This window comes from Channa argus, chromosome 1 (assembly GCF_033026475.1).
Source record: "Channa argus isolate prfri chromosome 1, Channa argus male v1.0, whole genome shotgun sequence".
NCBI lineage: Eukaryota > Metazoa > Chordata > Actinopteri > Anabantiformes > Channidae > Channa > Channa argus.
The window spans coordinates 7,878,489-7,905,714 of record NC_090197.1 but is presented as its reverse complement, the minus strand read 5'-3'; the positions used below and the strand labels follow the sequence as shown (position 1 = coordinate 7,905,714).

Below are 27,226 nucleotides of genomic sequence, written 5' to 3'. Positions count from 1 at the left end.
GGCAAACATTAGCACATTAATCTCACACTGCTCTTTCAGTCTTAAACTGTGATTCAAAGTTGTAATTCCAAATTCTGCCCATTTGCGCACAGTTTGATCTTTAAAGGACGCCTTCACTGATTTTCATCTTACTTCTCTTATAGTTTGGTTATTACATGTATATATACCATTAAATGTCCCTTTGACTTTCCTTTATCAAAATGTCTCTCTACTTGCTCATAAATGCCTCCAGACTCCTCCAGATCACTTGGAAGAACCCTCAGTTTAGAGGATGTTAACTTGTTGCTCACACTGTGGAGTTTGTAACCGTGGTCAACCTGCTTTTCTGAAGCTCCCCCAGATGACAACATCTGAACTCCTAATAATAAAAAACTCCTCCAGGTGATGTCATCTGGAGGAGTTTTTCCACTAGAAGCAGAGCAATATTTTAATATATTGAGGGAGGTTAGAGGGACGTTTAAAAGCATTATTGGACATTTAAATCCTATACTAAAGCCATAGAAAGCAAGTTACAATTGGTGAAGTTGCCCTTTAATCTATGACTTCTGCATATCCATCACTCTGACCTGAACCTCGGACCACACTGTCAGATTTTAGTTGATTTACAAAGACAAAATGAGCTATTTGATCAATGATCATAACTAAACATTCACATTTTTTGATGAGATTGTTTAAAAAAAGATTTAACTCATATCCTTGCCCCTCGCCCAGTTATAGTTTTAGATGTAGAACCCTTGTTTTGTCAAACAGGGTTGCTGGAGACTAAGCTAGTAGTAGTAGCTATTAAATGTGTTTCCTTAAAAGATTTGGGAGTTTGACAATCTAGGGGACGTTAACTAAAATTAAATTATAACATGCAGATTGAAATACTTTTAGCATCTACAAATTATAGCATCAGTGTTGGGAGATGTTGGGACATAAACACATTTTATTTTGGGCTCTCTTCACGTAGTATTTTGGCAAACTTGCACTTATGCGTTTGCACTCTGTTTTCAAATTCCTCAGTGCAAACTTTTAAAGACAAGATATAATTTTTATTATCTTTAGCTTAGTCCAATGGGTCCCAACCCTGGTCCTCGACCCCCCCCCCCCACCCTGCTTGATTCCAACTATCCAATTAGGGCCCAACCTAAGCTGCAAGATACCATCAAAGATTAGGGTGGGATGGGGGAAGACAAATCAATTTGTCACATTTATCACTCAATTTCAGATTGACTAAACCCAGACGACCAGGTAATCACCAGTGGGTTGTAATTAAAGTTTGACATTTGAAGTAGCATTTAACAAAAGGCGCTGAAAAACATGTACTTTATCGCAAAATAAGAGATTTGCCTTCAGAATGTAGTTTAGTAGAAGTAGTGTGGAGTCACATAAAATGGAAATGCTCAAGTACTTGCACAAAGTTGTAGTACACTACTAAATCTGCACTTGCAGCTGCAGATTTTTTTCTTCAATTCATGGAGTGAGTCATCATCGTAATAGACGATCTTGGACGAGGACCCGTCGCTGCCCGGAGCTACCGCCGCTGCCTCCACTTTGTCGCCCCGCTCGCTCCCGCCTGGCGCGTCACGTCGTTGCTGTGGAGACCCGGGGGTGATGAGAGGCGCCGTGTTTACCTGTGAACTCCGACGGCGAGGCAGCCAAGGAGCCGCCACCCGCGTTTAGAGCCGGGGAGGGAGAAGGTAAGCCAATCAACAGGTGTTTTGTCCCACATGAGTGGATGGCGATTGAGACCAGGCGAGACACTGAGATTTACATAGAGAGACAATGTCCTCTTGTTCAGTTATGAGAGGAGATTGTCTAAAGCCCAGCAGGCGCTTCTTGGTATTAAAGACTCCCCCAAACACACACACACACCCACACAGACACACACACACCTAGTTGTGAGAACACTCGGTTTATTTTATTTCTGTGTAAAGCCAAACACTGCACACCTGCAAAGACCCTTTTTCCTCTTCTCCCAAGCTCTTTCCAAGTGGCTAAAAACGTCTCACAAGTAAACCGACAATTCAGTCTTTGGAGACCTTTACCCACTTAAGTTTGAGGTGTAGTCATTCAATTTAATTTAATTCAACTTTATACTTTTACTCTGTAACATTTCAGATAAATCTCTAAATATGTCGGTTTTTGAAAAGTCCTCTTTCTTCAATAGGTTATTGTAGGTGATATAACAGAGAAAAGGCTTTTCACTTGATATCATGAGGTCACATGACACCTCAATACAATATCCTCCATATTGGGTGTGTCAATTTGTCCTGACATGCTGTTAATGTCAGAAGTCCTCTTAATATTCCTCCCTCATGTCACTAACCATTCGCCCACCCTGCTCTTTAATACTCGTGCACATCAAGGCTCTTGTAGGCTTCTTATTCCTGGCTCGTGTATGGAGATGGGAAGAGGACGACACAAGCTGCTTTGACACATGAACGCCGAAGTTCATCCTGTCTGACTCTGTCCCGAATTGTCGAGAAGATTTATTGGATGACTGACATGGCTTGTTCGGTTGTTGTTGTTGTTGTTGTTGTTGTTTTGACTGCCATGACTGCAGTGTGCCCCAAACACAACAGTGTGTTTCCCATGAAATGTAAATTGTCAAAATATGTTGTTTGTTGTGTCTAATGGATATTTAAATTACATCGTCTAAAAATTCACTGATTGACAATTCCCACACCACAGGAAATACCATAGAATTCTTGGACCACAGGCCAAAAACCTTAGCAGACAGTTTCACATGTGCACTGCAGTCCAGTGAGTGATGCGTCCAATATGGCAGCAAAAACTAAACTTCTGATCTGAGTTCTTCTACTCCTGACAATAGCAGTTTTTACTACGTGTTACTTAACAAGAAATTGTGTTACTCACCCTAAAACTAAACTTCAGTTAAACAGGTGGTGGCTTGGTGGCTGCCTGAGGCCCACGCCTGGTGGGGTGGGATTCGAGCTTGCGACCTTCTGCATCCCAACCCAATGCTCTACCACTGAGCCCCCAGCCCCGCTAAGTAGTAAAAGAACACAAAAAAAAACGTTTTCGTTTTGTTTGGGTTTTTGTAAAACCGTGTTAAGTTACATAACATTAGTGAAGTTAGCTCACTAAGCTCAGCTGTTGTGCTGTTTCTTTTTTTTTTTTTTTCGTAGCCGTGTTCTTTGGCTGCCTGCATCCAACTGGGAACAGCATGTCCAAAACACAAGTCTTTGGACCTTAATGCGAAACACAGGACAGGGGAATAAGGTACTTAAACCCGCTTTTCCACTCCTGAGTGATTACTTCAATGAGGTAAACAGAGAGCGAGAAGCAGGGCCGGCATTGTCCTTATCTGAGAGGGAGGCGATGGTCATTAGCATGAGCAGACAATCTGAGAAGGTGTGAAGGCGAGAGGGAGCACTTTAAATAACAAAGGGGACGTCGAGGCTGATAATGTGGCCGTTGTCTACACTTACATTTGGGTAAACAGGAAGTGAATGTCAACCCTAAGAAGCAGAAACAGTCATTAACATAAAGCATTTCCAACTTTATCCATCCCAAAAAAATGCCCCATCCTGACCTTAACTCTAAACCTAATTCTAACCGTAGAGCCCGAATCAGGTCTCCACCCTCAAACAGACACTGAAGATCTGACAATGAAGTCCCAAATGTCCTCACAATGATGGTTTCAAGCTCAAATGTGTGTCCACACAGCCGCAGATGTACACACTCTCACACACAGACACCCAGCACTTTTCTCCCACACTCCTTTCTTCCTTTCTAATGAAGGACCCTTCAGCACTTACATCAGCTCCGAGGAGGCAGCAGAGAGAGAGAGAGAGAGAGAGAGAGACGGAGAGCGAGTCGAAAGAAAGGAGCAGTAATTACTCAAGTGTGTGAACTGGAGAGCGGGGAGCGGGCTGAGCTGAAGAGCGCATGGAAGGAAATGAAGTGGACGGAATAAGTGTGCGTGGATGCTTGGTAACTCTCTTCTTCCTCCTTCTTTCCGCCCAATCATCATCCCACACTTTTGTCCCTCCCTCTATCCATCCGTCCATTTCTCCTGTGCTCATTTACTTTGAGTGGCAGCGTGTGGGAAGTGAAGGCCAGCCGGTGGGTGAAGTATTTCATATGACTGTCTCTCTCTCACACACACACACACACACACACACACACACTGTCCTTCTGCTCTCTCCTATGTTCTACCTCCTCTTTTGCCCCTTTACGTTCAATAGTGAACGTAACTCAATCAAGTACAGTTTATACGATTTCGGTTTATCTATTTTCTGCTACATTCGATTTCTAGCTCAGGTTTCCGACTCGCTGTATTGCAGAGACAAATATTACACTTATGCTTGCACTTATTCTTACACCGATGCGTGTTACCTCACACAGTGGATGTGCTTTGTTCATAAAGAATGCAGAGGGAAATATGGAGGAACCTAAATGGAGGAACGGAAACGTCAGTGCTTTTTCCCATGGGGAGGGCTGCTTTCTGTTTTATTCACAGAAAGTTCACGTGCGATTTCGGTGCGTATCGGAAAAATCGCCGCAACGCTCTCCAGGCTTTTGTTCCACCAGGCCTCTCGATCGTTTGGCTCTCGAACCCAGATAGTTTTAAATTGTTAACACGTTGAGCAGGAATTTTCCATTTTCATTTAGATCACTGTTTGAAACTTAAATGGTTAAGTTTTATGGGTAGGTTTACTGAACTGAAAGCAGATTCTGGTATGAGAATTTGGGCTTCCCCTTTCTTTCCCTTTTCTTTTTACATTTATCTGGTGAACCATTGGGTCAAAGAAGCCCAATTTGATTTATATTTGATTCAATATGACATATATTTAGTTAAAGCAAGTGAAAATAGCTCCATCATGGGCAACAGTAAAATGTGAGGCAGTGGTGGACCACCAGGACTGACTCTAGTTGGAACAAGTGAAAATCAATGCCCCTAAACGTATTCAAAGAACAAAAATACTAGTACAAAGAAAGCGAATATTAAAATTTAATTTGAATCGAAATTTAAGGTGACAACAGAAGCAAATGTTCATATTAACAAAACTTCAAAGATGAAAAAACATGGCAAAGCTCTATATTACTACTGAGTATTGTTCTGGAACTTGTACTGAGGAATCCAATACAACAACATCATTTATCAGTTCACTGTATCTTTAGTGAGAATCTGCATTGGGGAAGTACCTTGAATTGTCAAATAATATAGTGGAGTAACATAAAATTTAAAAGAAAATGGAAATACTTCACTGAAGTACCTCAAAACTCGGTACCGTACTATTGTTAATGTACTTAGTTAACTCACCAAGTTTAAAAAAATGTTGATCACGTAAATATTAATAAAAAATAAAGGATAATAAAGTAAAGCCAAAAAGACCAAACTAAATAAAATAGAAACAATCATTAAAGACAGGAGCAGAACGTGGCGTCAAGTGCAGTTAATTTCTGTTTAAAAGAGGATAATGAGCTCGAAAAGTTCCATTTTAATTAGGTCTGCAAATTGTTCCAAGAACAAGGACCCTAATATGATGAATGTTTTCTACCAGCTAGGGCCTTTAAAAGAAGCAGTTTGGTGGATCTCAGGTTGTGTGAATATTGCACTGGGACAAACACAGACCTGATATAGTGAGGCGGTTTACACAGTAGGGTCTTATAAATGAAAATGTACCAGTGCTGCTTCCAACCAGGTTACAGAGCACACAGTGATGTAACCAGAGTTTGTTATAAATCTCAGTGCAGAATGATACAGAAAATCAAGTTTAACCAGAACTGAAATACAGGCAAAGCTTAGACACTGTCACTGTAGTCAAGCTGCGACAGAAACAAACCAGATAACCAAACGTTCACGAGCGGAATATGAAAAACATGACTTAAGCCTGTAAAGGAAACCAAGTGTGAATTGCAGGCTTGATATTTTTTGTCCTTTTTGACTTATCCCGTGAGTTCAGGGTCTCCACAGCGGATCATTGTCCGCGTGTTGATTTGGCACAGTTTTTAGGCCGGATGCCCTACCTCACGCAACCCACCGGCCTTGGACCGATACTGCACAGCTGGGGATGGGAAAGGGCTGTTGGGGGTTCAGTGTCTAGCCCACAGACACTTCGACATATATAGCATATATAGCCGCGACTGGGGATCGAACCACTGACCCTGTGGTCCGCGGATGCTGTAATAAATTAAAATCAGATTTTAGAGAGAAAGATTGTATCAAAAAAAAAAACATTGTATCATCACTATACATGTGACACAGTGAGTTATTAACATATATTTAAAAAAGCAGGGGGCCTATGATAGAGCCCTGAGGTTTTCCCATCAGAAATGATCTTACCCATCCTGCCAAACTGTACACAGTCACTTAAATAGCTCTAAGACCAGTTGACAGCATCAGCACCAAGACCAAGCTTCACCAAGCTTTTCATGATTAATCTGTTGATTAGATTTAAATTTGCCCTTAACATAAAGGAAAATGCGTTTTCTTGCTTTTCTACACAGTTTAAATATGAAGACACAATGAAAGCATGTCACCTCTGTGTCTCGTTTTCAGCTGGCGTCTTGAGGTTGTTTCCATTTTCCTTGCATACAGTAATGTGACCCACATGCACCCACACTGGAAAGGACTTGTCTTACACGATTTAATTTTGATGGATTTACTCATACTGGTCCTCTTCTCTTATCTTAGCATGAAGTAGAGAGAAACAGCCTGGCTCTGATGCTGGACGTCTTAAGGTCAATGATGACAAGCTGTGTTTTATAAGTCAAGTCAAGTCAAGTCAAGTCTGCTTTATTGTCAGTTCTTCCGCATGTACAGTACATACATACAGAGAATTGAAAGTGTGTTACTCTCAGGCCCATTGTGCATACAGATAACACTAACAGTAGAGCCTAAAAATCTACATCAAATATAAAATATAAAATATAAAATACAACTATACAATAAGGGCCTGTAAAAGAGTATTGAAAATAAAAATAAAGTAAATAAAGCAAACTAGTGAGATGAACAAACAGTGCAGACAAAAAGATTTTAGTGCAAAAAAGCTTATACATTATATATACTTAATATACTTATAAATTATATACTATCTCTTCTGTTTGTGCAAATTTAGGTGGACTAGTTCTTTCTCCGTGTTTTCAGTGTTTGCACAAAACTGATTAGATGCAGGCTCAAGCTTCCTATTCAGCAACGAAAATAAAATTGGGCTAGACATTGGTAGAAATTGGGGAGGGTTGCGTCAGGAAGGGCATCCAGCATAAAAAAAACCTGTTCTCACAAAATCACAGATGACAAACACAAGGGCACAAAGTGTCGACATTAGAGAAGTTGAAATGTTTGCATTTATATAAAAAAAAAACAATAGATTGATTGGTAAAGGTAAAAATAATGAAAGTTAGGATGCTTCACTTAATTTGACATTGTTAAAGTAACATTACACTTTTGTCCTACAGAAGTTTGTTTCACTAAACACTAAAGTCTGAACAGATTCATGTGTTTCCACGTGGTTCCCATTATTTTTAATTAGAGTTAAAGACACAAGAAGAGACGAGAATCAATGGCAGAAAGAGGGGTAAACATCCAACAGGTCCTCTGGCGGGAAAATCATTAGGACACGTTCATTCACTGTTTCAAGAGTGTGTATCATCCTTTTGTGCATCATTATTTTCCCATCATCATTTAGAGAATATATCTTGGTTCAGTTGTAGTGTGCTTGCATTTTGCGCACTGCGGAGAGTCAAATCTGATTTACAGGAAACTAACCAGCTTATTGGAAATCATTTTAGTGAATTATAATATAATGCAAATTCAGCCATTTGTCATTTTGTTCTTCAGTAACCACAGGTACATGCAGCTGTGTAGGTGGGGAGATGCCACTTTTCTATCGAAAAACATCTTCAAACCAAACCTTTGATTACCATTTGTTGCTAGATGCCATGTTTTCCTATTTTTTATTTTTTTTATCATGCTTTCTTTTCTTGCTGTGTATCCTGTGCCCTGGTAAATTGTAGCTACCAAAGAATTATCCAATCATCAGAGTGCTGGGAATTAAATGCCCGGTATTTTGTATGAATGAGCAAAAGCTGTTTATAACACGAATCTGGAGGTCTACTGCACATTTATCGGACTAATTTGCAACGGTGGAAAGTAGCGCAAATACTTTCTTTTTTTAAGACTTTATTTATTTTATTAATTCATTACATTTGAATGAAAATGTCATGTGCAAAACGGAGCTGGTAACTAAATTAAAGTGGACACTATTTCCTAAGACAAAGAACAAAATAATACAAAGTATTTCGACCTGAACATATTTAAAAAAAATACAAATAATTTCTTTTTAAACTGCTTCAAACGGCTTATTAAAATGTTAATGTGCTGGCCATTATTAATTATATTGTAATGTTGCAGAACTCAACAGCAAAACCTTGGAAATACAGAGTCCAATAGTCCAACACCGTAATGCTTTTCGTGAGCGAAGCACGTAAGGTTGTTATTAGCTTCAAAGTGGCTGCATCAGCATTTGAGGTGCAGCCGTGTTGGGAGTTTAGTGAGGAAAAGCTGGAATGGAAATAACAGTTTGCTGATGACACAGGAGGGATGCAGCGAGACCGTCTGCAGTGGTGGTGGGACTGGGTGGGGCACGCAGCTGCATTTAAAAGCAACTGCAACAAAAGGTCAGCAGGCAGCGGGAGCTCTGACGGCCCTATGCATATGAAGTGGTGAGGTGATCGAGACAAACTTATCACCCGAGTCACCACTGGTACTTTAGTGAGATGTTAATGACCGTAATCAGTGAACAGAAGTAATCAATCAGCACTGATTGGTAAATAATGATGAAAGACAAGAAGGGAAGGATTAATGAATGGCGACACTGAACTGTGTGATCGAGGATTTTGGCAAAAATGCATCGACTTCTTTCTTCTTGTGGATCACTAGCAATGCAATGCGATGGCTAAGTTTGCATCCATTTTTTGCATCCAGGATTTTCTTTCTTAATATTTAAACAAACCCCACTCATCTAACAATGCTTTGGATAGAAAGGCTCAAGTATCCCCCTAAAACATTCCCAAATGGCAACGTATGTACTTGTGACTTTAGAAAACACATGGGAAAATCAGAAGCATGTTAGTTTTAGAAGTGGAAGACACCTCGAAGAACCCCAACTAACTAAAAAGGTCAAAAAGCAGCGCAATGTTTTGAAGTAAGCACGACATCCTTCTGTACAAATGTAAAACAAGTGGCTGAGCTTTTCTCCCATTAACAAAGCCTGAAAAAGAGCTACGATCGTGCCTTTGTTTTTGTTTTGTTTTTTAAAGGCAAGTGTTTTCTTTTCTGAGGAAATCTGTCATGTTTTGAAAATGGAAAATAGGCCTGAGGGGGCAAATGGTAAGTGAGCCACACCCAAGGGTGAGCGGCACTCACGCTCGACAACACAACTGAAACAGGAGAGGCCTCTTCTCAGCATCCACATGCAAAGGAAAACACCCTCGCGCACAGTAAATGGGGCTGCTGATGTGTTTGAGTGGCTGCACGTGGGAAAGTTTGCCCGAGTCTTGTGCGACGGACGGAGCGATGCAGACATTTTCCATGTCGTATTCCTCAGCCCTGCACCATGACTGTATGCTGGGGGACTAAGGAGCCTTGTTTGTGTTTCTGTCTGTCTGTCTGCCCCCGGCTGGTCAGATGACGCCTCTGTGCGTCTCTTGTCCTTCAGCCGAAGCAGGAGCACAGTCTTGGATGTGGAGATAAGATAGAACAAAGAAGGTTGAATATTGAGCGCATAAAATAAATAAATAAAAAATACACACGGAGAGCTTTTTAAAGCAGGAGGTAAAATCAAGAGGTCAGGAGAGGAGACCTGAGGAGAACAGCCCGTGATGCGTAGAGGGGGAGGGGGCGAGAAAGACAGAAACAGAGTGAGAGAGAGAGTGAGAGACTGAATGGGCCCTTTGTGATCAAAAGACTTGTTTATTTTCTTGGCACTTGAACTCTTCAGGAGCCACATTGGGTTCTGTCTGAACTGTCTAGCTCTCCTCCTCGTCGCCTGCCAGACATCCCGGCAAGCAGCCCTGAATCAGAGAGAGGAGCTGGACCTTCCCTGAACCAAAACGGCGACAAAACAACCGCGGAAAACAAAGTTTGAAACCTTTGGCTCACTACTAAGTCAGCATTATGGCTGCGGTAGCAGTGACAGACATGGTGAGAAGCCAAAGTTTTTAGGCAGTGAGGTTTTTGACTTTACTACATTTCGGGCAGCCATATTTACCGGCGATTCATAGTTTTGTATTTAAAACTCAACCAAATAACCTTTGCATACAGCTGAAACTTCAAACTATTACATCAATAATATACAAATAATGTGTAAAATTCAACACCCAGGAGCAAATTGTCAGCAATACGACATTATGCCAAAATGACTTGTTGAGCCACTGTTTCCATTGCAGATGTTTACTTTTCCCCGTATTTCTACCATATTTGTGTTTCTATGAACTAAACACTTTCCCATTTGAAAGTTTAACGTTTTACATTTTCTCTCTGCGGTTTTTCCATCGGCTCTGTCAGCCAGCTGTATTTCATTCATTAAGTCGCTTTGTTAGGTTTGTACGCTTTATTCTCTTCAAATGTTATGACATTCTTAGACTTTATATAAGGGCCTGACAGATTTGGTCACATTTGTCCACAAAACATAATAAATACTAGTAAGTAAATTCTATTTAGTGCAATTCAAACATGTTTTAACAGGATCTGATTGATTTCTCTAAGGCCCTTATAATGAAGTCCACCTCTGCATTACTGCACCTGAAAATGGAAAAACTCCTTATATTACACTTCATTACAAACACTGTAATATGTATGCAGTTACCCCCTCCCCGCCAATCCCACCCCCCACTGGTATTCACACATCTGTAATGGGATTAGTATGCTCCTGAACTGCACCAAGGAGGGGGGTGAGGACAGAAATTGAGGAAAGATGAAAGAATGAGTTTGTGGAAGACATGTTGAAGTAGGAGGGGGGTATAAAAGAGAAAGGTTGAGGGGGAGGAGAGAGTGGGGTGCTTGAAAAGGAAAACAAATGTATAGAGGAAAGAAAGAGAGGTGGCAGAGTTCTTTCCATTGGTTTTTTTTTTTTTTTTAAGGCTACGGGAGGTCACAGGGCACATTTGTGGCTCATTTGAATTTCAGGGAGGACGGCTCCTTCAACCTCGAGCTGCATGCAGCCAGAAGTGTCCGAATAATGAACCGGAGTCGTCAATAAACAGCCACGTCGTAGGCTGTCAGGGATCAGCCCCACTGAGCCAATGATTCATGAGCTTTTTTGACATTCATTAAGCCAGAAAAGCCAAAATCGTAGTCTCAATCAATCTGCCGATTAAAATGTCAGAATGCAAAGCAGAAGGATGTGTTCTCTCATAGTACTGTCGCATACTCACAACCGGTTTATTCTTTCTACAGCTAAAACGGTCTGCGAGTGTCCTGGGGGCATGAATTTGTCCTCTGCCCATGTTGACTGCAGTCACAAACCCTCATTTGTGAATAAATAGAACCGCATGCAAGCGCATATCAGCCTCACACGTGTTACGCATATGTACAGTGTGCACAGTCGTCTAAGTTGTGAGGTGGAGCCTCCATGGATCCGACTCCCACAGAGCACCACCTGGTCTCATCACGTCCCCACATTAAGACCACATGACTTCCATTGCCCTATGGTCTAGCGCTCACATGCCCGTGGTAGGCGGGTTTGATAGTGGACGTAGGTCAGCATGGACACCCTGACCTGTCTGCTGCTGTGGGCCAACACATGCAACAAACTGTGATGCACTGTGTGTTTTGACACCTTTCGCTTGGAATCAGCATTGCATTTTTCAGCTATTTCATCTACAGCAGCTCTGTTCATTTGTTGCCCAAGACGTCTCACCCACTTCCAGGTGGTATTCGCTTCACTATCAGTGGTCATGATGTTATGGCTGATCTGTGTTCTTTCATAAATCTAAAGGTCACAGTCACTGTGTTAACTGTGCTGCTGTTAAACTCTGACTGCTTTGTCAAACATAGAAAAAAAAAAGAGATCCTTACATGTTACACACGGACGCACAGGACAGACTGCTCGCTGTGAGGACAGGCGGCGGGAATTTGTAAAACAAAAATTTGGATTTAATTCGTAGCAAGTCATCTTTTCCACACAAGGTGGTGAATTCAATAAAGACACAGAGAGAGAGAGAGAGAGAGAGAGAGAGAGAGGTAGACAGAGGCCACGCTCAGTCCTTGGAGAGCAAGAGGGCTGCGGAGAGGAATGTGCGAGTTATATCTGACCTACTTCCAGCCTCATGCCAAGTCTGTAATGGTGAGAGAGAGACGAAGAAGATGAGTAAGGGAAACCCGAGAGGTAGAGTGGAATAGATGAGTGAAGGGAAGAGGCATGAGTTGGCAACGCTGAGCGAGGGGGAGACGGAGACGTTGGTGAAAGAGGAGGAGTGTGAGGAAGAGAAACGAATGAGTGAGCGCGCCGGAGGGGGAGTTGAGACGTGGAGCAGCCAGCAGTCAGTAAGTCAGACTGAGAGCGAGGTATGTGTGGAACGGTGTCAGTCTACATGCAGCTCAGTGTGCGCGCTAATGGTCTTTCTCCGTCTATCTTTGGAGGAACTCCCTTTTCCTGTTGGCACCACGCACTGCTTCCTCCTATAACATACACTCCCAAAATACCCAGACGACTCTGTCAACTGTGTCAGTGTAGAAACACACAGCCTATGCATGTATGTTGAAGGATAAGGCTGCATTCCCACCGGTTTCCGTTGTTGTGCTTTTTCTGTTTTATTTTTTATTTTTTGGCGATTTCCTTATTTAAAGCTTCAAAAATCCAATTGTGACCACTAGTGGGCAGAAGACGCAAGATTCACCATTCGGCCCAACCGTCCTAAAATGGACATTTCTGTCGAACTAAAGTACAGCTGCAGATATCATTTTGTCGGGGAATGGATTTGGATTCGACTGTCTGTGGCGATAAAGAGGCTGTCGTTCCCTGACAATGTACAACATCCTGCTGTTATCACAGCACGTGGGTAAAGTTAGGGACAGGTCATAGCGTGGCACTAACCAACCTACAGTCCCCTAAAAGTGTGTTTCTATACCACTAATTTGCAAATTGCAACACATTTTGTATCATATTGAGGGTATTTGTTATATTATTTAAATATATAAAAAACACACACACTAAAATGTTGCAAGACAACTTATTTTTCCAGTCCAACAGGGAATTCGTCCAATCACAGTGATATTAAACTTTGCAGAAACATTGTGGTCCGTGACTGTGTGTTTATTCGCTTTTAAACAAAACCACAGTCTTTCTCTGTAACTAAAGTGTTTTTTTTTTTTTTTTTGTTGCCTAAACTCAACCAGACACAGGAATCTGGAGTCAAGCTCAGATCTGTGGCGATATAGTCACACGTTGCATCAGGGAATAATCCATCAACTGATTCTGTTTTTTTTTTCCTACACATTCAGTTGCATATGCGATATCGAGGAGGCTAATAAACCCAACCAACACTCAGCCTAGACAAATACACTTGCCAGGTCGGTATCAGGTTCGAACACATGAACTTACAAGCGAATTAAATGCAGGCTAATTAAAAGCCGAGCCCGACTCTGTAGTGACAGCTCTTTGCCTGTAGTTCATTTGTACAATTTTACGGCCTGCTAACAGCAAAAACTACGAAATATGTGAAAGTCAACAGTGCCAGCACAGCGACGAGCCAAACAAAAAGACTAACAAGGGGCTCAGGTTTGGTTCAGTGCTGATCTAAAAGCTCGTCTTTTTTTTTTTTTTTACGGTCTCCTACACAAACCTCCGCTTACTCATGTCTCGCTTTCTGTCTCCTCTGTCTTCCCACTGCTGCACTTCCTTTTCAAGAGTTTCTCTTCTTTTTCCTCCTCTGATCCTGGTCTTCGTCATTCTTTTCAGTTTCCTTTTTCTTTATGTCTCCGTATCACACAAACACACACACACACGATTTGAGAGTCTTCAGCCATCTTTTCCTCTGTCTTTAGTGTTTGAACATAATGTATATATTCTGACATGTATAGTCTACAGTATTGTGCTATACAGACATGTGAGGCCCTGCTACACATCAGCACCTGTCTGTACCTGTGTGTCTCTTAAGACAAATTATAGTTACTGTACTGAGGGATTAGGGTGAGTATGACTTGCTTTTTAATCAGCCTTTTCTGGGTTTGACTAACAAAAGTTTAAAATACACTTCTTCGAATCCTGGTCCATTGCTTTTGGCTGGTGCCCCAGTTTTTAATTAACGTCTTCTGTGCTCGATTAACAACAGTTTAAAAATAGATTTCTTCAAATCCTGGTGGAGATTGTTTTTGGCCCCTTCCCCATCGAGGACCTCACTGTTTTCTGTTCATGAAGGAAGCTTAAAATGGGCTCACAGTGAAGGTTTGCCTACATAGTTTCAATCAAATACGCAACGCCTCTTATTTTCTAATTATTAGCATTTTTCAATTATTGCCTTTTCACTCTTTTTTTTTGTTTTTTTTTTACTTTGAGACACTTTTTGATTTATGGTCCTGGCTCTTAGCTGCCACTCTTATCCAACCACGGTAAATAAGACCCGTGGTTTGTGGTTTGGAGCTGTGGTAAAGCACTTTGACAGAAGACTTTGACAGACAAATCATTTGTCGATATCATCATGTCTGTGACCTTTAAGATGCTCCATCTGCCCACAGGGTGATCCTGCCACCTACAATTATGATTATTTCTTCCACTGTTTGCAGTTTTAAGTCGCCCTGGAGGAGAGCGTTGGCTAAATCATGTCTCGAGTATAAAATATCAAATGCTGGGTTTAGGGCAGGGTGGAGTGTGGTGGGCTTGGCTGCACACAGTTACGCTTGGATGGGTTTGGATCGAGACTGAGTTTGTCTGACTTGAGTTGAGATTGGCTGGCACCGTGTTTGTGTAGGTTTGGCTGGGGTGGTGGGGTTGGCCCCGGGTGGGAAGCGGCGTATAGGCCCAGCAATATGCAGGAGCCCTGCTCTTTTTGGCTGGAGTCAAGAGCGTGATGGCAACAGACATCACACCAGAGCTGAAGTGATTAGCCAGCCAGACAAAGTGCCAACCAACCAGCCATCCAGCCAACCACATGCAGCCGACCACCTACCACACAGCCCGAGTGCGCAGTTTTGTTTCTATAGCTACAGAGCGACTGTCTGTTTCACAGCGGTTACAGAGGGACGTCGTGTCTGGAGGTGTCTGGATTATGGAACCTCGGGGAGACAAGGCGAACGTCAGAAGCAGATGTGCTGTCATGTCGGCCGGTGTATTTACATTTTAGGCATGTATCCATGGGCCGTCATGCCGACGGCTGGGGACAAGTCAGGAGGACAGTTTACACCAAATGTATCCACCATGACCGTCTGCAGGGGAAATCCCGTCCTGAGCGTTCATAGACCAGTGGACTGCAAGAATAGAGTTTAGAGAAACAGCGATTTCTCTGCATTTCTACATGGTCCTGCAGCTTTAAACAACTCATGATGCCAGTGACTTTACACTCGCTTTCCACAACGTTTCAGAGGGAAAAGTTTTACCATCACGATTTTACATAAAAACACAACTTAAAGATTACACCAGTGGGTCCCATTCAACTCTGTCACACTGTCTTATATGTCCGAGTTATTGTTAGACCTTTAAGTCGAATTCTTACAGCAGAGGTTATACAAGTATTAACGTATCGTTTCTGAAAAGCCTCCTGAATACGGAGTCTGTTAGTAATTGTGTGAGCATGACTGAGTGAACCATTTGAGGGTTACCTTAAATAAACAGCAGTGACAAACTAAACACAAAGGCAACAGTCCTGGGTTATGAGGGCATGTAGCGCGAGCTGTTTGCCCACTAATTTTAATACTTTATTCAAAATAACCCAAACCAGTGTGACATGTTTCTACCGGTTTCGCAACACAGACAGTTTAACAGTTGACGGCGAATTTACATGTGAAATCTAGCAAAACGCACCAGCTGCTGCAATGCGAGTCTCCCATTGAAAAGGATTTAAAGTGGCTTTACGGGCGAAGGCAGATTGAATGGTTTCTTCAGTGGCACAAACCGACGACACCTTCAGCTCAGGTCAAACACAAACATTTGGAGGTGGAAAAACATATAATTACTCCCGTTGTCTTATCCAATGTCTTCAGCTAAAAACGTACAGTAAGTGAGGCAGGAAAATAATCCTTTCTTTGCGAGATGCCACAACTAATATGGGATTATGAAGGGTTTTGGAACAACTCACACACTTTGTATTGGCTAAAATTTGGCCTTCCTCAGATTGAAGAAGCTACTTGGATGACATCCAGATGCCACGATTCAATTTCCATATGACCCCACTCGGATGACTGACGACCTTCATTGACATTTCCCGATGGAATTGGTACAAACCGTGGAATTCAAGGGGGGACATGGAACAATTTCAGCCTCAAATATTCCATGAACAAAACATTTAACACTGTATAGACATGGTTCCCATAATGTTTCCTCTTGACTTAGTGACTGTCTAACCTATTTTTTTTTTTTAGAACCACTGTAAAGTCAAAATTAAATTTCGTCCAAAACCTTGTTTAATCAAATATCTACAAAAACAGACAGTAAAATGCAAAAGCATGTTGGTTTTTCCTGATATACTGTAGATGTGTTGATTTTATCAAACTTGATAAAATCTTGCTACCTAACAAACAAGACTTCAGTCGTATCACGGTGGTTAGTTGACTCGACCGCATGAGACACGGTGGCTGGCTCGTCATGGTGCCAACAGCGGTTGTCATCTTTTTTTTATTGTGGTAGGACAACACCTAGTGGCTTTGAAGAAGAACAGCAGCTTCTGATCCAAAAATGTGTTGTTGCTCCTAAAGGCAGAAATGTCTCCTTTAAAGAAAATGTCTGGTAAGAGCAGGTGTCATTCAGGCTCAAATTATGAGATATAAATGAAAATGACTGCAAATTATTTTACAGTTTTCCCAAAAGTTACCAAAAAAAAAAAAGTGATTTTAACAATATAAATTATTTAAAAATGTGGTTCTGGTTCCTCAATGTTTCTTATGAAATGTCTGTATACGTCCATAATTTTATATAGTTTTTAATTTTATACATTGGCAAAACTCTGTTCTGTCATTTGTTCAATAAATATAATAATATAATGGAAAATAATAGCCCAGTTTGTGGGAGGTTATAAAAACAATACAAACAAACCAATAAAGCAGTATTGAATTCATATTTGGGGTTTTAATTTTATTTTGTTGAATTTTTGTTTCGTTTTAATTTAATTGGAGTTTTTCCTTATTGGAGACTGAATGTGTGAGCGATTGTGATATTTATTAGTTTGCTTCTGCCGCTCTGCCACCTCGGCACGGCGTCGACGCCGCGGTCAGACTGCAGCTGCTGCTTCACGCCTGGCATTTCATTTGGGTTTCCAAACATTTTGGTTCACATTTGGCATGCAGAGTGTGTAAAGGTGCAAACACAGAGATTCATTCATGCTCTACAGAGCAACAGAGCATGAGGGAGCAAAGGCGAGTGAGTGAGTGTGTGTGTGTGTGTTAGAGACAGAAAAAGAGGGAGAGTTAGTTTCTTCCTTACAGGCAACGCTGCTCCCGAGGGACCTATGGGTTACAACATGTTAGTTCCCAGAAGAGAGACTGGGACTGACTGGAAACACACACACACACACACACACACACGCACACACACAGATCTGGCCACCCACATTTGAACCACCCAGGACCAATAGCAGCGTCACTATTTCATGAGATCGGTTGATGAGGGAGGCGGCTGACTGTCAAAACTGAACTTCACAGGCTACACATCTGCTGTTCTGCCTTTTATTTCACCACAGCTGGCAGCCGATTGTGCAAAATGTTTTAAATACGACTGGGACAAAGTCAAACTAAAAGCCGTACACTGTAAAATGTCTGAGGTTTAGGGCCTTCAATAAAGGGAGCAGATTAAAAAAAAAAGAAAAAAAAGACTTTGTGTGATATTAAAAACCGAAAATGACAGCGTCGATTTTTGATACAGCCACAAAACAAACACAAGTTCCCAGTGTTTTTTGAGTTACTATGTTACTGTGGCATAAAGCAATAGATCTGATCCCATATCTCAGTGCCCAGTCACTTTCTGGACAGATGAGACTGAGCAGGAATTTTCACCCAACAAGCTCTTTGTATGTGGACTTGGATGCACTACTGTGATTTACTGTAGATGGGAGGAGTCGTGTGGATTATGGTTTGGCTGATGTGTGACATTACAAACCAGCACACGGCTCTAGATTGAACTCATAAAAAAGAAATAGAAGAAGAAGAGGGGAAGTATGTGGAAGCTGGCAAGCTAAGAGTCGGTTTTTGGCAAAAAAAAAAAAGTTCGATCTTCGTTCTCTAAACAAAAACATACGTTTGAGCTTGAGCTGCAGCAATGCTGAGGAGTGTAGTGTGGTGCTACTGGGCAAAAGAAAAGTTTTAAATGTGCGCAGAGGCGCTGCTGGAAATCCCGACCCCCAACTCCCACGAGCTCAACAAGACTACTAACGCATTAAATATCCATCGTGTCTGGAAAGTTTTAGGGCTCCTGTTCTGCTTTGGGAACCCTGAATGATTCAGGGGTTTTCTTTCCCAGTAGCACCCCTGAAAGTGTAACAATGAAAAAGCCAAGTGCACGTGTGCGCTAAAAACCCTCCCGCTATGTCAGCAAGTCTCCACTCAACAAGAAAAACACGTGCGAGGCGTCACAGAGAAAAAGTGCAGAGGCGGAAAGAAATGAAAGGACCACGTTTTCACTTTGCAAAGACGCCGATGTAGTATGATTAAGACGTTTGATCCTCATTGTCCAGGTTGAAAGAGGTGTTTGTGTCGATGTTTAGGTATCAGAATGAGAAAGAAATAGTTTTTCTCAAACCTTGCGATGCCCACACAGTAACTTTAAAGAGCAAACCGCCATCACTGAAGGTCAGAACACATCATGAAATTATGTGAGACACCAATCTTCTGACCATACGAATGATTGAAATATGACTTTTGCAGAAAGGGTCCAGTAACTATTGGTGTTAAAACAGACATAAAAGCACGGACACACTGATTGGTTTACAATGAGTGTGTCCGTGGAAAAAGGCCATTGAAAAAGCCTTTATTTCATTGCCAATATTAATCGTTCAGGGTCAGCGCTTTAACCAGTAAAGACTTTTATTACTGCACCTCTTTTTTCTCGTCTTGTTTAAGAGTGTGTGAATTTCTTTTTTTTAAATCTTCAAGAGAACCACAACAGTCCTTGGGCTTTTTGTGTTTGGAGGACATAATATTTTCAGAATGGTTTATGAATTTAGTTTATCTTTTTCAACTTCTCCCCACAGTTCTATGAGTTGAAGTCTGGGCTTGGCTGGACCATCGGAGTGTTAGTGTCTTATTAGCGGGTAATGAGCAAAGCCTATTGTTTGGCAGACGTCGTGCTTGCAGCTCTGCCCAATGAGTTCAATTCAACTGTTTAACCTTTCTTCCATTTCTTCTCTGCAGAGGCCTTCTGGGGCTCTGTTAGAGTCACCACAGACGTCCACCTCCAGCAAGAGTCCTGGAGGTTTCAGGTTTTTTCCATTTTACAAATTATGGAGGCCACTGTGCTCGTAGGAACAATCAAAGCTTAAGAAATGTTTTATGTCTTCAACACGAATGGTTACTGTGGGGGTCTTCAGGAAGTACCTTAGACTTCACGGCTTGGTTTATGTCCTGACAGTGTCCATAGTGGGACCTTATGTACACAGGGGTTTGCGTTTATGAACTATGTCCAGCAAATTCAGTTTTCCAAGGGAGGACTCTAGTCAGGACACATCTCCAGGAAAAATGACCCGATTGCAGTTTTTGTACGGTCGAGAGAAAAGACACAGGAGATGACTTTGGTCTAAATTCGCACTTTATTCCTAACACTTACAGGTTCGTTTTGTCCCCGTTTCCCTGGCCCCCAAAAAACAACAGGCACACAGATAGCGATGAGCTAAGGGACAGTAGAGAACAGTTTCAAACCCAAACGTTTCCAACATAATGAGATTATAGAATCAACTCAGAAAGAGCCTCAAGGTTAAAAAAGCATATTGTAAGCATACATGAAAACAGAAAAAACAAAAAGGACCCAAAAAAAAAGCAGATACTAAAGCTTACAGAGCAGTGTTTGTTTTCATGTTCATCACCACCAGCATCGCCACCGTCGTCATCAATAGGCTTTTATTAAAGAACACTTTTGGAGCCATCATAAAAATGCGAGAGTTGTACAATGTGGAGAAAAAGAAAATACAGTGGAGCTCTTTGGTTTTTACTATTGAGGTTTTATCTTTAGCAGTAAAATCTATCTTTGCTGTCCTCTTTAACCTTTGGATTTAAGCTGCATTGTAGAAAAAATAGAAAGGAAAGTGTTTCTTTTTAAATTTCTCCCGAAGAAATGAACAATAACGCGGGGCAAAGAATATCGACTGAAGTTATTTTCTCTTCTCTTTTTTTTTCTTCCACTCTGTTATTAAATATTGCATTTGGTGTTCTCAAGGCCAAAAAAAAAAATCTTTTAGGTTTCATGGTGACTTGGAAAGTAGAGCAGAGTAGTAAAACAACCATTCACAGCCACAGTAGAACTAGAGTAGAAAACTGTCAAGGCCTGAAGTGCTCTTTATTATCTGACAGTGTTTTAATAGTAACGTCAGGCGCCGGATATCCTTTATTATATCAGTTACAGTCCCTAACAAGAATCCTGAATGCTTATATACACATGGAATGACTGAGTGTGTGTTGTGTTTGTAGTGTCGTGTCTCACTGTGGTAGGTTTAACTTTGGTATCATTCTCTGTCCACCACCGCCGAGTGCGACTACACAGGCACACGTACAGAAAGCGCTGCACTGCCGTCAGAGCAAAGAAACACACGTTTAAAAACTAGAAACGGATGCTTTCGTAAGCTGAGTTTGACATCCACACAGTTTTTGAAATAAACCTGCAGTGGATTTATTACGCCCCCAAAGGGCCGAGCAACACGCTAAAAATCATAATTTTGGCATGTTTTGAGTGAAGACGCTAAACGTCCGACAGCGGTGATGAATTTACACATATCTTCCTTTCTGCAAAACACAGCCAAGGCCTCATCAGCTCCCTGAAGTCCAAAAGGCCACCGGGAGGACGACACGGTGGCGTGTTGTGTAGGGCGAAGCCAAAAGAACGACTGAAAGTATTTGTTTTTCCTCTCTACGTCTAAGATGCCAGGGTCAGTTTCACATCACATCCCTCACTCCTGAGTTTAGACAAGTCGCATCATTTAAAAAAAAAAAAAAAAAAAAGAATTATTAGTCATTAAAGCTTGAATGTCTATTTGGTTTTCATCAGAGTAGAGGTTAGAAGTTGAGTTAAAGCCCTCATCCTGAAGAGGTACGGAGGGAATCAGAAAGCTTTTAGAGAGCAGAGGAGGAGAGGCGAGCAGAGGAAATTTGCTGTGCCGGACAGAAACGTTGGATTTGGGATTAAGCTAATTACAATGCAGGGCAGAAGTAGAGAAATGTCTTTTTAAGTTGATGATAAATCTTTTTTTTTTTTTTGTAGACAAATTATTTACTAAACCAGTTTGCACCAGTAAAAAAAAAAGAACTGATTTGAAGTAGTATAAACTTTAGTCAAGTGTAAATTTGGAATTTACCAAAAGAAACAGTTAGAAGGACATTAGGCATATTAATGTAAACTCCTATTTCCTTTTAAATGTATCACTCTTTCAAAATGAATATCAGCATAAGGAGAAAATTGTTTGTTTGAACGATTAATACATTTTAGATCAAAACGTAACTAGCCTACGCTAACCTAAGCTATGCTACGTAGCTATGTTATCTGGCCCTACTGACATAAAATTTTGTAATTTTAGGCATATTATGATTTTGAATCTCACTGGATATAATTAAAAGTATTTTTTTTTTTTAGAATTTGAGAAGGAGTAAATCTCTTATTAGTAAACGTTAATTTAAGTCTCCCAGAGTTGGTGCAACTGGATCCGGATAAAAGCAACAAGCGCTTTACACCAGGAAGATAATGCTAACTGAAGATTAGTAAACAATAACTTTTTTTTTTTTTTAAATATGGATCTTCCCACTAAAATAATTTATAAACAGCATTTTTCCTCTGTCACAGTTTCCTAGCTACTTTCTCTCTCTGTCTCAGGTAACAACAGTCTTTAGTGTTTTGTTTTTGTTTTTTTTTCTTTGAAACATTCATTTGGCGTTTTCTCTTCCGGTCTTGATTTCAAGAGCATCCCTCACGAGCCTCACAACATCCCCTGAAAAAACTATTACAAAAGACCCAGAAAGACTTAAATAGAATCCAATAAATACATAAATTAAGAATCAATAAATAAACAAGGTGAGAGACAAAGAAGGTTACAAAATACAAATGGACCATTTCCCCCTTCCCCCGAAAAAGCACACACCTCCCTCATACAATAAATACAAATATTTTTCCAACAAAGAGCCTGTAGGAGATAAAGAGTTTTAAAGCTTTTGGTTCTTAAATCAAGTCTTCGTCTTCTTCTTCAAAGGCAACAGTCCCATCCTTTTTATACATCAGCAACAAGTAAGAACAGTTGAACATATATTATTTCCCCCTACAAAATCTATAGGAACTAAGGGATACATTCCCACTAAAAGTGGACGTTAAGAGCCTTTAATCCATCTCAGACGTCTCCTTCTCTATCTCATCGTCTTTATCATTGGTTGCCTTCAGTGCCTGTGTCCGTGCACATTGAAGTTTAGCTCTTGTTTTCAACGTGGGCCCGTTTTCACATCTCCTTCTGTCAGAGTGATCGCGTGTACAAATAGTACAAAAAAACCAGGGTTGGTTTTATTTGGTTATCATCTATTAATACTGTTGTAATGAGAAACAAACAAAACAAAACCAAAAAAAAAGGTTTCTTTTCATGCATTCGAGAAAATGTTCTTATTTTTTTCAGCTGCAATCTTTTGATGAGTCAGTCACTATTTTGTTTGATAGAGACATGAGGGTGCACGTAAAGTACATGCACTCCTGCAGTGCCCTTCACACCGAGCCACATCCGCTGCTGAACGCATTATCAACTGGTTGTAAAAAATGTAAAACAAAAGCACAGAAGCAGCATACTAGCTATCCGAATATGGATGTGCACAATGTGCAATTGTAAACAAAAGTTTTTTTTTTAAACGAATGTTTGATGGTGCTGGTGCTTCTTTGCTGTTTAAACACGCGACTGCATGTCACACATCACTGAAAGTTAGACTTCTAGTCAAATTTTGTGCCATTATTATTTTAATATGCTGGTATAACAATAACGATATTTATTTGGTTTATTTACAGCCTTGTGAACTGCTGTCAGTAGCCAATAGCGGTGCCAGCTCATGGATATACAGTATTTATGCCCCTATCCATGCTAGTTCCTATCCCCTCCTAGAGCCACCACTGGAGCTAAAGATGCCCCGTAGAGGCAACATTACACCTGAGTGTGGCCTCCATGGGGCAACTTTAATTTCAGGACATCTACAGTAACAAATGACATGAATGGAAATGAGAGGAGAGAACCAAGGGGAGCGCAGTCTTGCAACTCGTGTAGCTTTATGTACTTTGTGTGCAGTTTGTAGCTGACGGAATAAAAACTCCAAAACCACAAGTGTAGGTATATGTGAGAAGAACCGCGTCTTTTTCAACTATTGAATTGTGAGTCCGTGAAGAAGCGGCCAAAAGACACAAATGGCGGCGATTGAACAGTCGAGCTTCGGAAGCAGGCTGCTGGACCTACGCTGCGAAAAGACTTACTCCCAGATCACAAACTATAAATTAATTTTGGGTCACTCTCTTAGGAGATGGCAAAGGGCTTGAAGTTGCAGTAGCAGTTTTTATGTTGAAATGATTTGCAGAATGATGGTGAAACAGGTCCACGTTGAAAATGACCAGAGTTCTGCTTTAACTGACAAAAATTGTGTTGTTGTTGATTCTTGTGTGTTTTATCATTAGAGAATTATCTTTAAACAGACGCATGCTCACACAAACTCACATCCTCACACACACACATGCGCACGCACACACAGTCACACACACTTCAGCTGAGCCACTCGTACAACTTGTGCATTGGTTTGGTTGTTCTATTTGGTTGTATGTCTAAAAAGTTTGGTTTTGGTTTTTCAGTTTTGGCTTTTTCACGACATTAACGAAAAAAATGTTTTTGTCTTATCTTGGAAGCTACATTTTCATAGTTATTTCCAACGGTAAAGAAAAAAAATAAAAACCCAGAGCACAACCGAAGAGACAAGAAGATATGAAAATAGGCATCATGTCACCGAACCCGAGACCCCCGTGCCCGACCATCCCTCCCTCCTTCCCTCCCTCCTCCCCGCCGCATAATAAGTAAAAAGCAATGAGACAAATCCATCAACAGACACACTATGGAAAGCAAAAAACAAAAATATATATATTCTCAAAGTCAGTTTGTTGAGGTTATTCCATATTTTATCCATCCTGGAAAAGAAAGTGAGACAAAGCCGCGGTTGCCGGCAGAGGGAGGGAGGGGACGATTTCTGTCTGTCAATACAAGAACAGCAATCACAGTTAAAGACAGACAGACAGACGGGGCCTTACTCAGCCCTTTTCTCCCCTTGTCCTCCCCCTCTTTGTTTGTATTTGGTTTACTTACAGTTCAGTCACTCATACATAACTAGTAGCAGTAGTAGTAGCTTTTGGTTTTGGGTTACTTTTTGGTTTTTTGGTCCTCCACCTTCTGCTCCGCTTCCTTCTTCTCGTCCTCCTCTTGCAAGCGTTTCATTCCTTTGGCTCCTCCACTCCCGGCCGTTTCTCCTTCTTCTCTTCTTTTCTTTTGGCCCTTTGATGTGATCTTCGGAGACAAAGGAGAGGGCCAGATGGGAGGAGACGGATAGAGGGCAGGGGTTTGGGGGCAGTAAGGGGAATGCGGGAGCTTCACCTCTTTCATTTGTTCTTTGTTTATTTTTGGTTTGGACTCTTTCTTATGCTCGTAGTGTGTATGTGTGTTTTTCCCTTTGACACTGCTGAGGTTTTGTCTGGACACTCGTCTCCCGGGCGAATCCAGAGACAACGCTGCCGGAGGCGATGCTTTGGTATCCAAGAGTGACTGTCTGGTGGTAGATGTGCAGTCTGGAAGATGACGTGATGATGAGATGGGGTGATGATAAATAAAATAAGCTAAATAAGCGCTGAAAAATCCCGAGACTGTCCAAATCTGCCTGTGGCTCAGTGTTTGTAGCAAAGATTAAAAATAATGACGATGTTACTATGAGCGACGGTGATAATGGTGATGCAAAACCATCGTTAAGAAAAAAAAAATTAATCCTCCAAATTACTGTGGGCTGTTCAAATTGACATTAACACTTATCTCCACAAAATGTGACAAAAACATTACCGTCGACTTAAAAACAGATCTGGACCAAACTGGATTTTCCTGTGGTTGGTTTGATTATATTTTCATGCCAGAGGGGCGGGTTTGGACACACAGTTGGATTTTAATGAATACCAGAAAGCTCAAGCGCCCACTTATTTTTATATTGCGGTATTTTTTGAATTAGCATCTGACAAATTGCTACAGCAATTACAGTAGTTAACTTCATCCCTCTGCTACTCCCAGGGTGGTTAAAAGAAACACTGTTGGAATATAAGGTAGGTTGCTCATTGTAAAGCTGTAAAGACAGAGGTAGGTAGAGATCCTGCATGTGGGATCAGCTGTAAAGCATTAAGCTGTATGCTCTTAGCAAGAAAAACTACTGAGTTGATGAATACAAAATCAATTTTTCTAAACCTGTAAATGAATATAAAAATAACAGAAATCCTGAGTGAAATGGCGAATGTTTGGTGTGAAGTACTGAACAGATCCCGGATAGATCAGAATGTCTTTTTGAACTAAAGCTTTTCTCTCCGTTTGTTGGAATATTTTTTTGTCCTTCTTTTTTTTTTCTTTTTTTTTTTTTTTTTGGTTTTCAGTTTTTGGTATTTGGAGATTTTGGTTTTTTATCTTTGTGTGTTTCTCTTCTCATTGTTTTTTTTTTTTTTAAATTTGGTTGCAACCACCTTCCTGACCTTTTGAGCTTGTTAAACAAGTCTTTTCTCTTTTTTTTATTTTTTTGCCTCCCTTCTCTCACACATAGTTTCAGTTGTCATCCCTGCCCTCACTGAGTTTTTTTTTCTCTCCAGCCGATAAAAAAGCATGGTGCTCGTTTCCTGATGCCAAACAAAAACACTCTTCAGTGCCTCCTCTCCAGCTCTAGATCATTATTTGGTTTCAAATGTCCCTCGTCAGTTCTGCAGTTCTCTCTATCCTCTCCATCCTCTCTCTATATTTGCTTCCTCCCCGAATCCATCTGTGTATATTTTTGGCTTCAGAAGACTTCAGCAGGGAGGCATAGAGAGAGACCAAATCAGGAATGGATCAGACAGAGAGATGGCTTTGGTTGAAAGGCGAGGTTGTAAATTTAGATTCTTAAAGCTCCTTTTAATGCTCCACTTCCTCCTCCTCTTCCTCCTCTGTTAGGATACTTTGGCTGCAAGTCAGGGATCACTCGGCCATGGTTCCTCCCAGGGGCGGTGGCGAGGCTTCGCTGAAGGAACAGAAAGAGGCCGGACTTGAACAAGGAGATGCGGACTCCTCTGGGCACGAGGTTGGGCTCATGAGGTCGCTGGCACCGGGGTGTGGAGACTGGGAGAAGGAATGCCTCAAGCCGCACTCACCGCCTCCCCTGCTGATGCTGCTGCTGCTGACCAGTCCCATGGCGGGCGTGGAGGTTGTCGCCATGGAGCCGGTCACCATGGGGAGGAGGGTGGGGCGGTTAAGGAAGAGGGAAGGGCGGAGAGATGGGGGAACAGCAGAACCCCCTGGTCCACCCAAAAGCATATGGCCCGTTCCCCCCTCGAGGCTGGAGATGGGCAGCTGACCACTGCTGGCTGCCAGGGCTGAAAAGAATGGAAGGACATGAAGTCCAAGGAAAAGGAGGATAATGGAAACCGAGATAGCAACAGGGTTGGGGAAAAATTAGGAGGGGGAGGGGAAGACGCAGGCATGAAGGAAGGAAACAGGAAGCAAAGATGAGTAAACAATTCTATCCACAGTACGGACATTTTTCAACTTAGCAGTAGTTTCGATATAAATGATTAAAAATGAAAGAACTATCAGGATTTCTAGCACAGTTCACTTCGAAATTATTAAAAGGTTAGTTCACCAAAATCCACAC

General features: G+C 41.4%; 2 protein-coding genes and 1 long non-coding RNA gene across 7 annotated transcripts in view; 1 reads left to right on the top strand and 2 right to left on the bottom strand.

The window, feature by feature from the left end:
- atp1a3a (ATPase Na+/K+ transporting subunit alpha 3a) overlaps nt 1–27,226 on the bottom strand; it is a 147,101-nt gene that overhangs the window by 21,511 nt on the left and 98,364 nt on the right. The gene's annotated exons all lie outside the window — the stretch shown is intronic.
- Nucleotides 1,502–26,683, top strand: LOC137099381 (uncharacterized). Its single transcript, XR_010910749.1, has 3 exons — nt 1,502–1,682; nt 3,751–3,942; nt 26,530–26,683. It is a non-coding gene; the product is annotated as an uncharacterized lncRNA (long non-coding RNA).
- The window catches only part of pou2f2a (POU class 2 homeobox 2a), a 71,050-nt gene continuing 48,889 nt past the window's right edge, over nt 5,066–27,226 (bottom strand). For 3 of the 5 annotated variants that reach the window (XM_067475832.1, XM_067475841.1, XM_067475874.1), the window contains one exon: nt 25,790–26,948. In XM_067475832.1, the coding sequence (XP_067331933.1) occupies nt 26,554–26,948 (395 nt within the window). In that variant the 3' untranslated portion in view covers nt 25,790–26,553. Of the gene's footprint in view, nt 6,137–25,789; nt 26,949–27,226 lie in introns of those variants that run through there. The other 2 variants (XM_067476049.1, XM_067475958.1) reach the window with 2 other exon arrangements.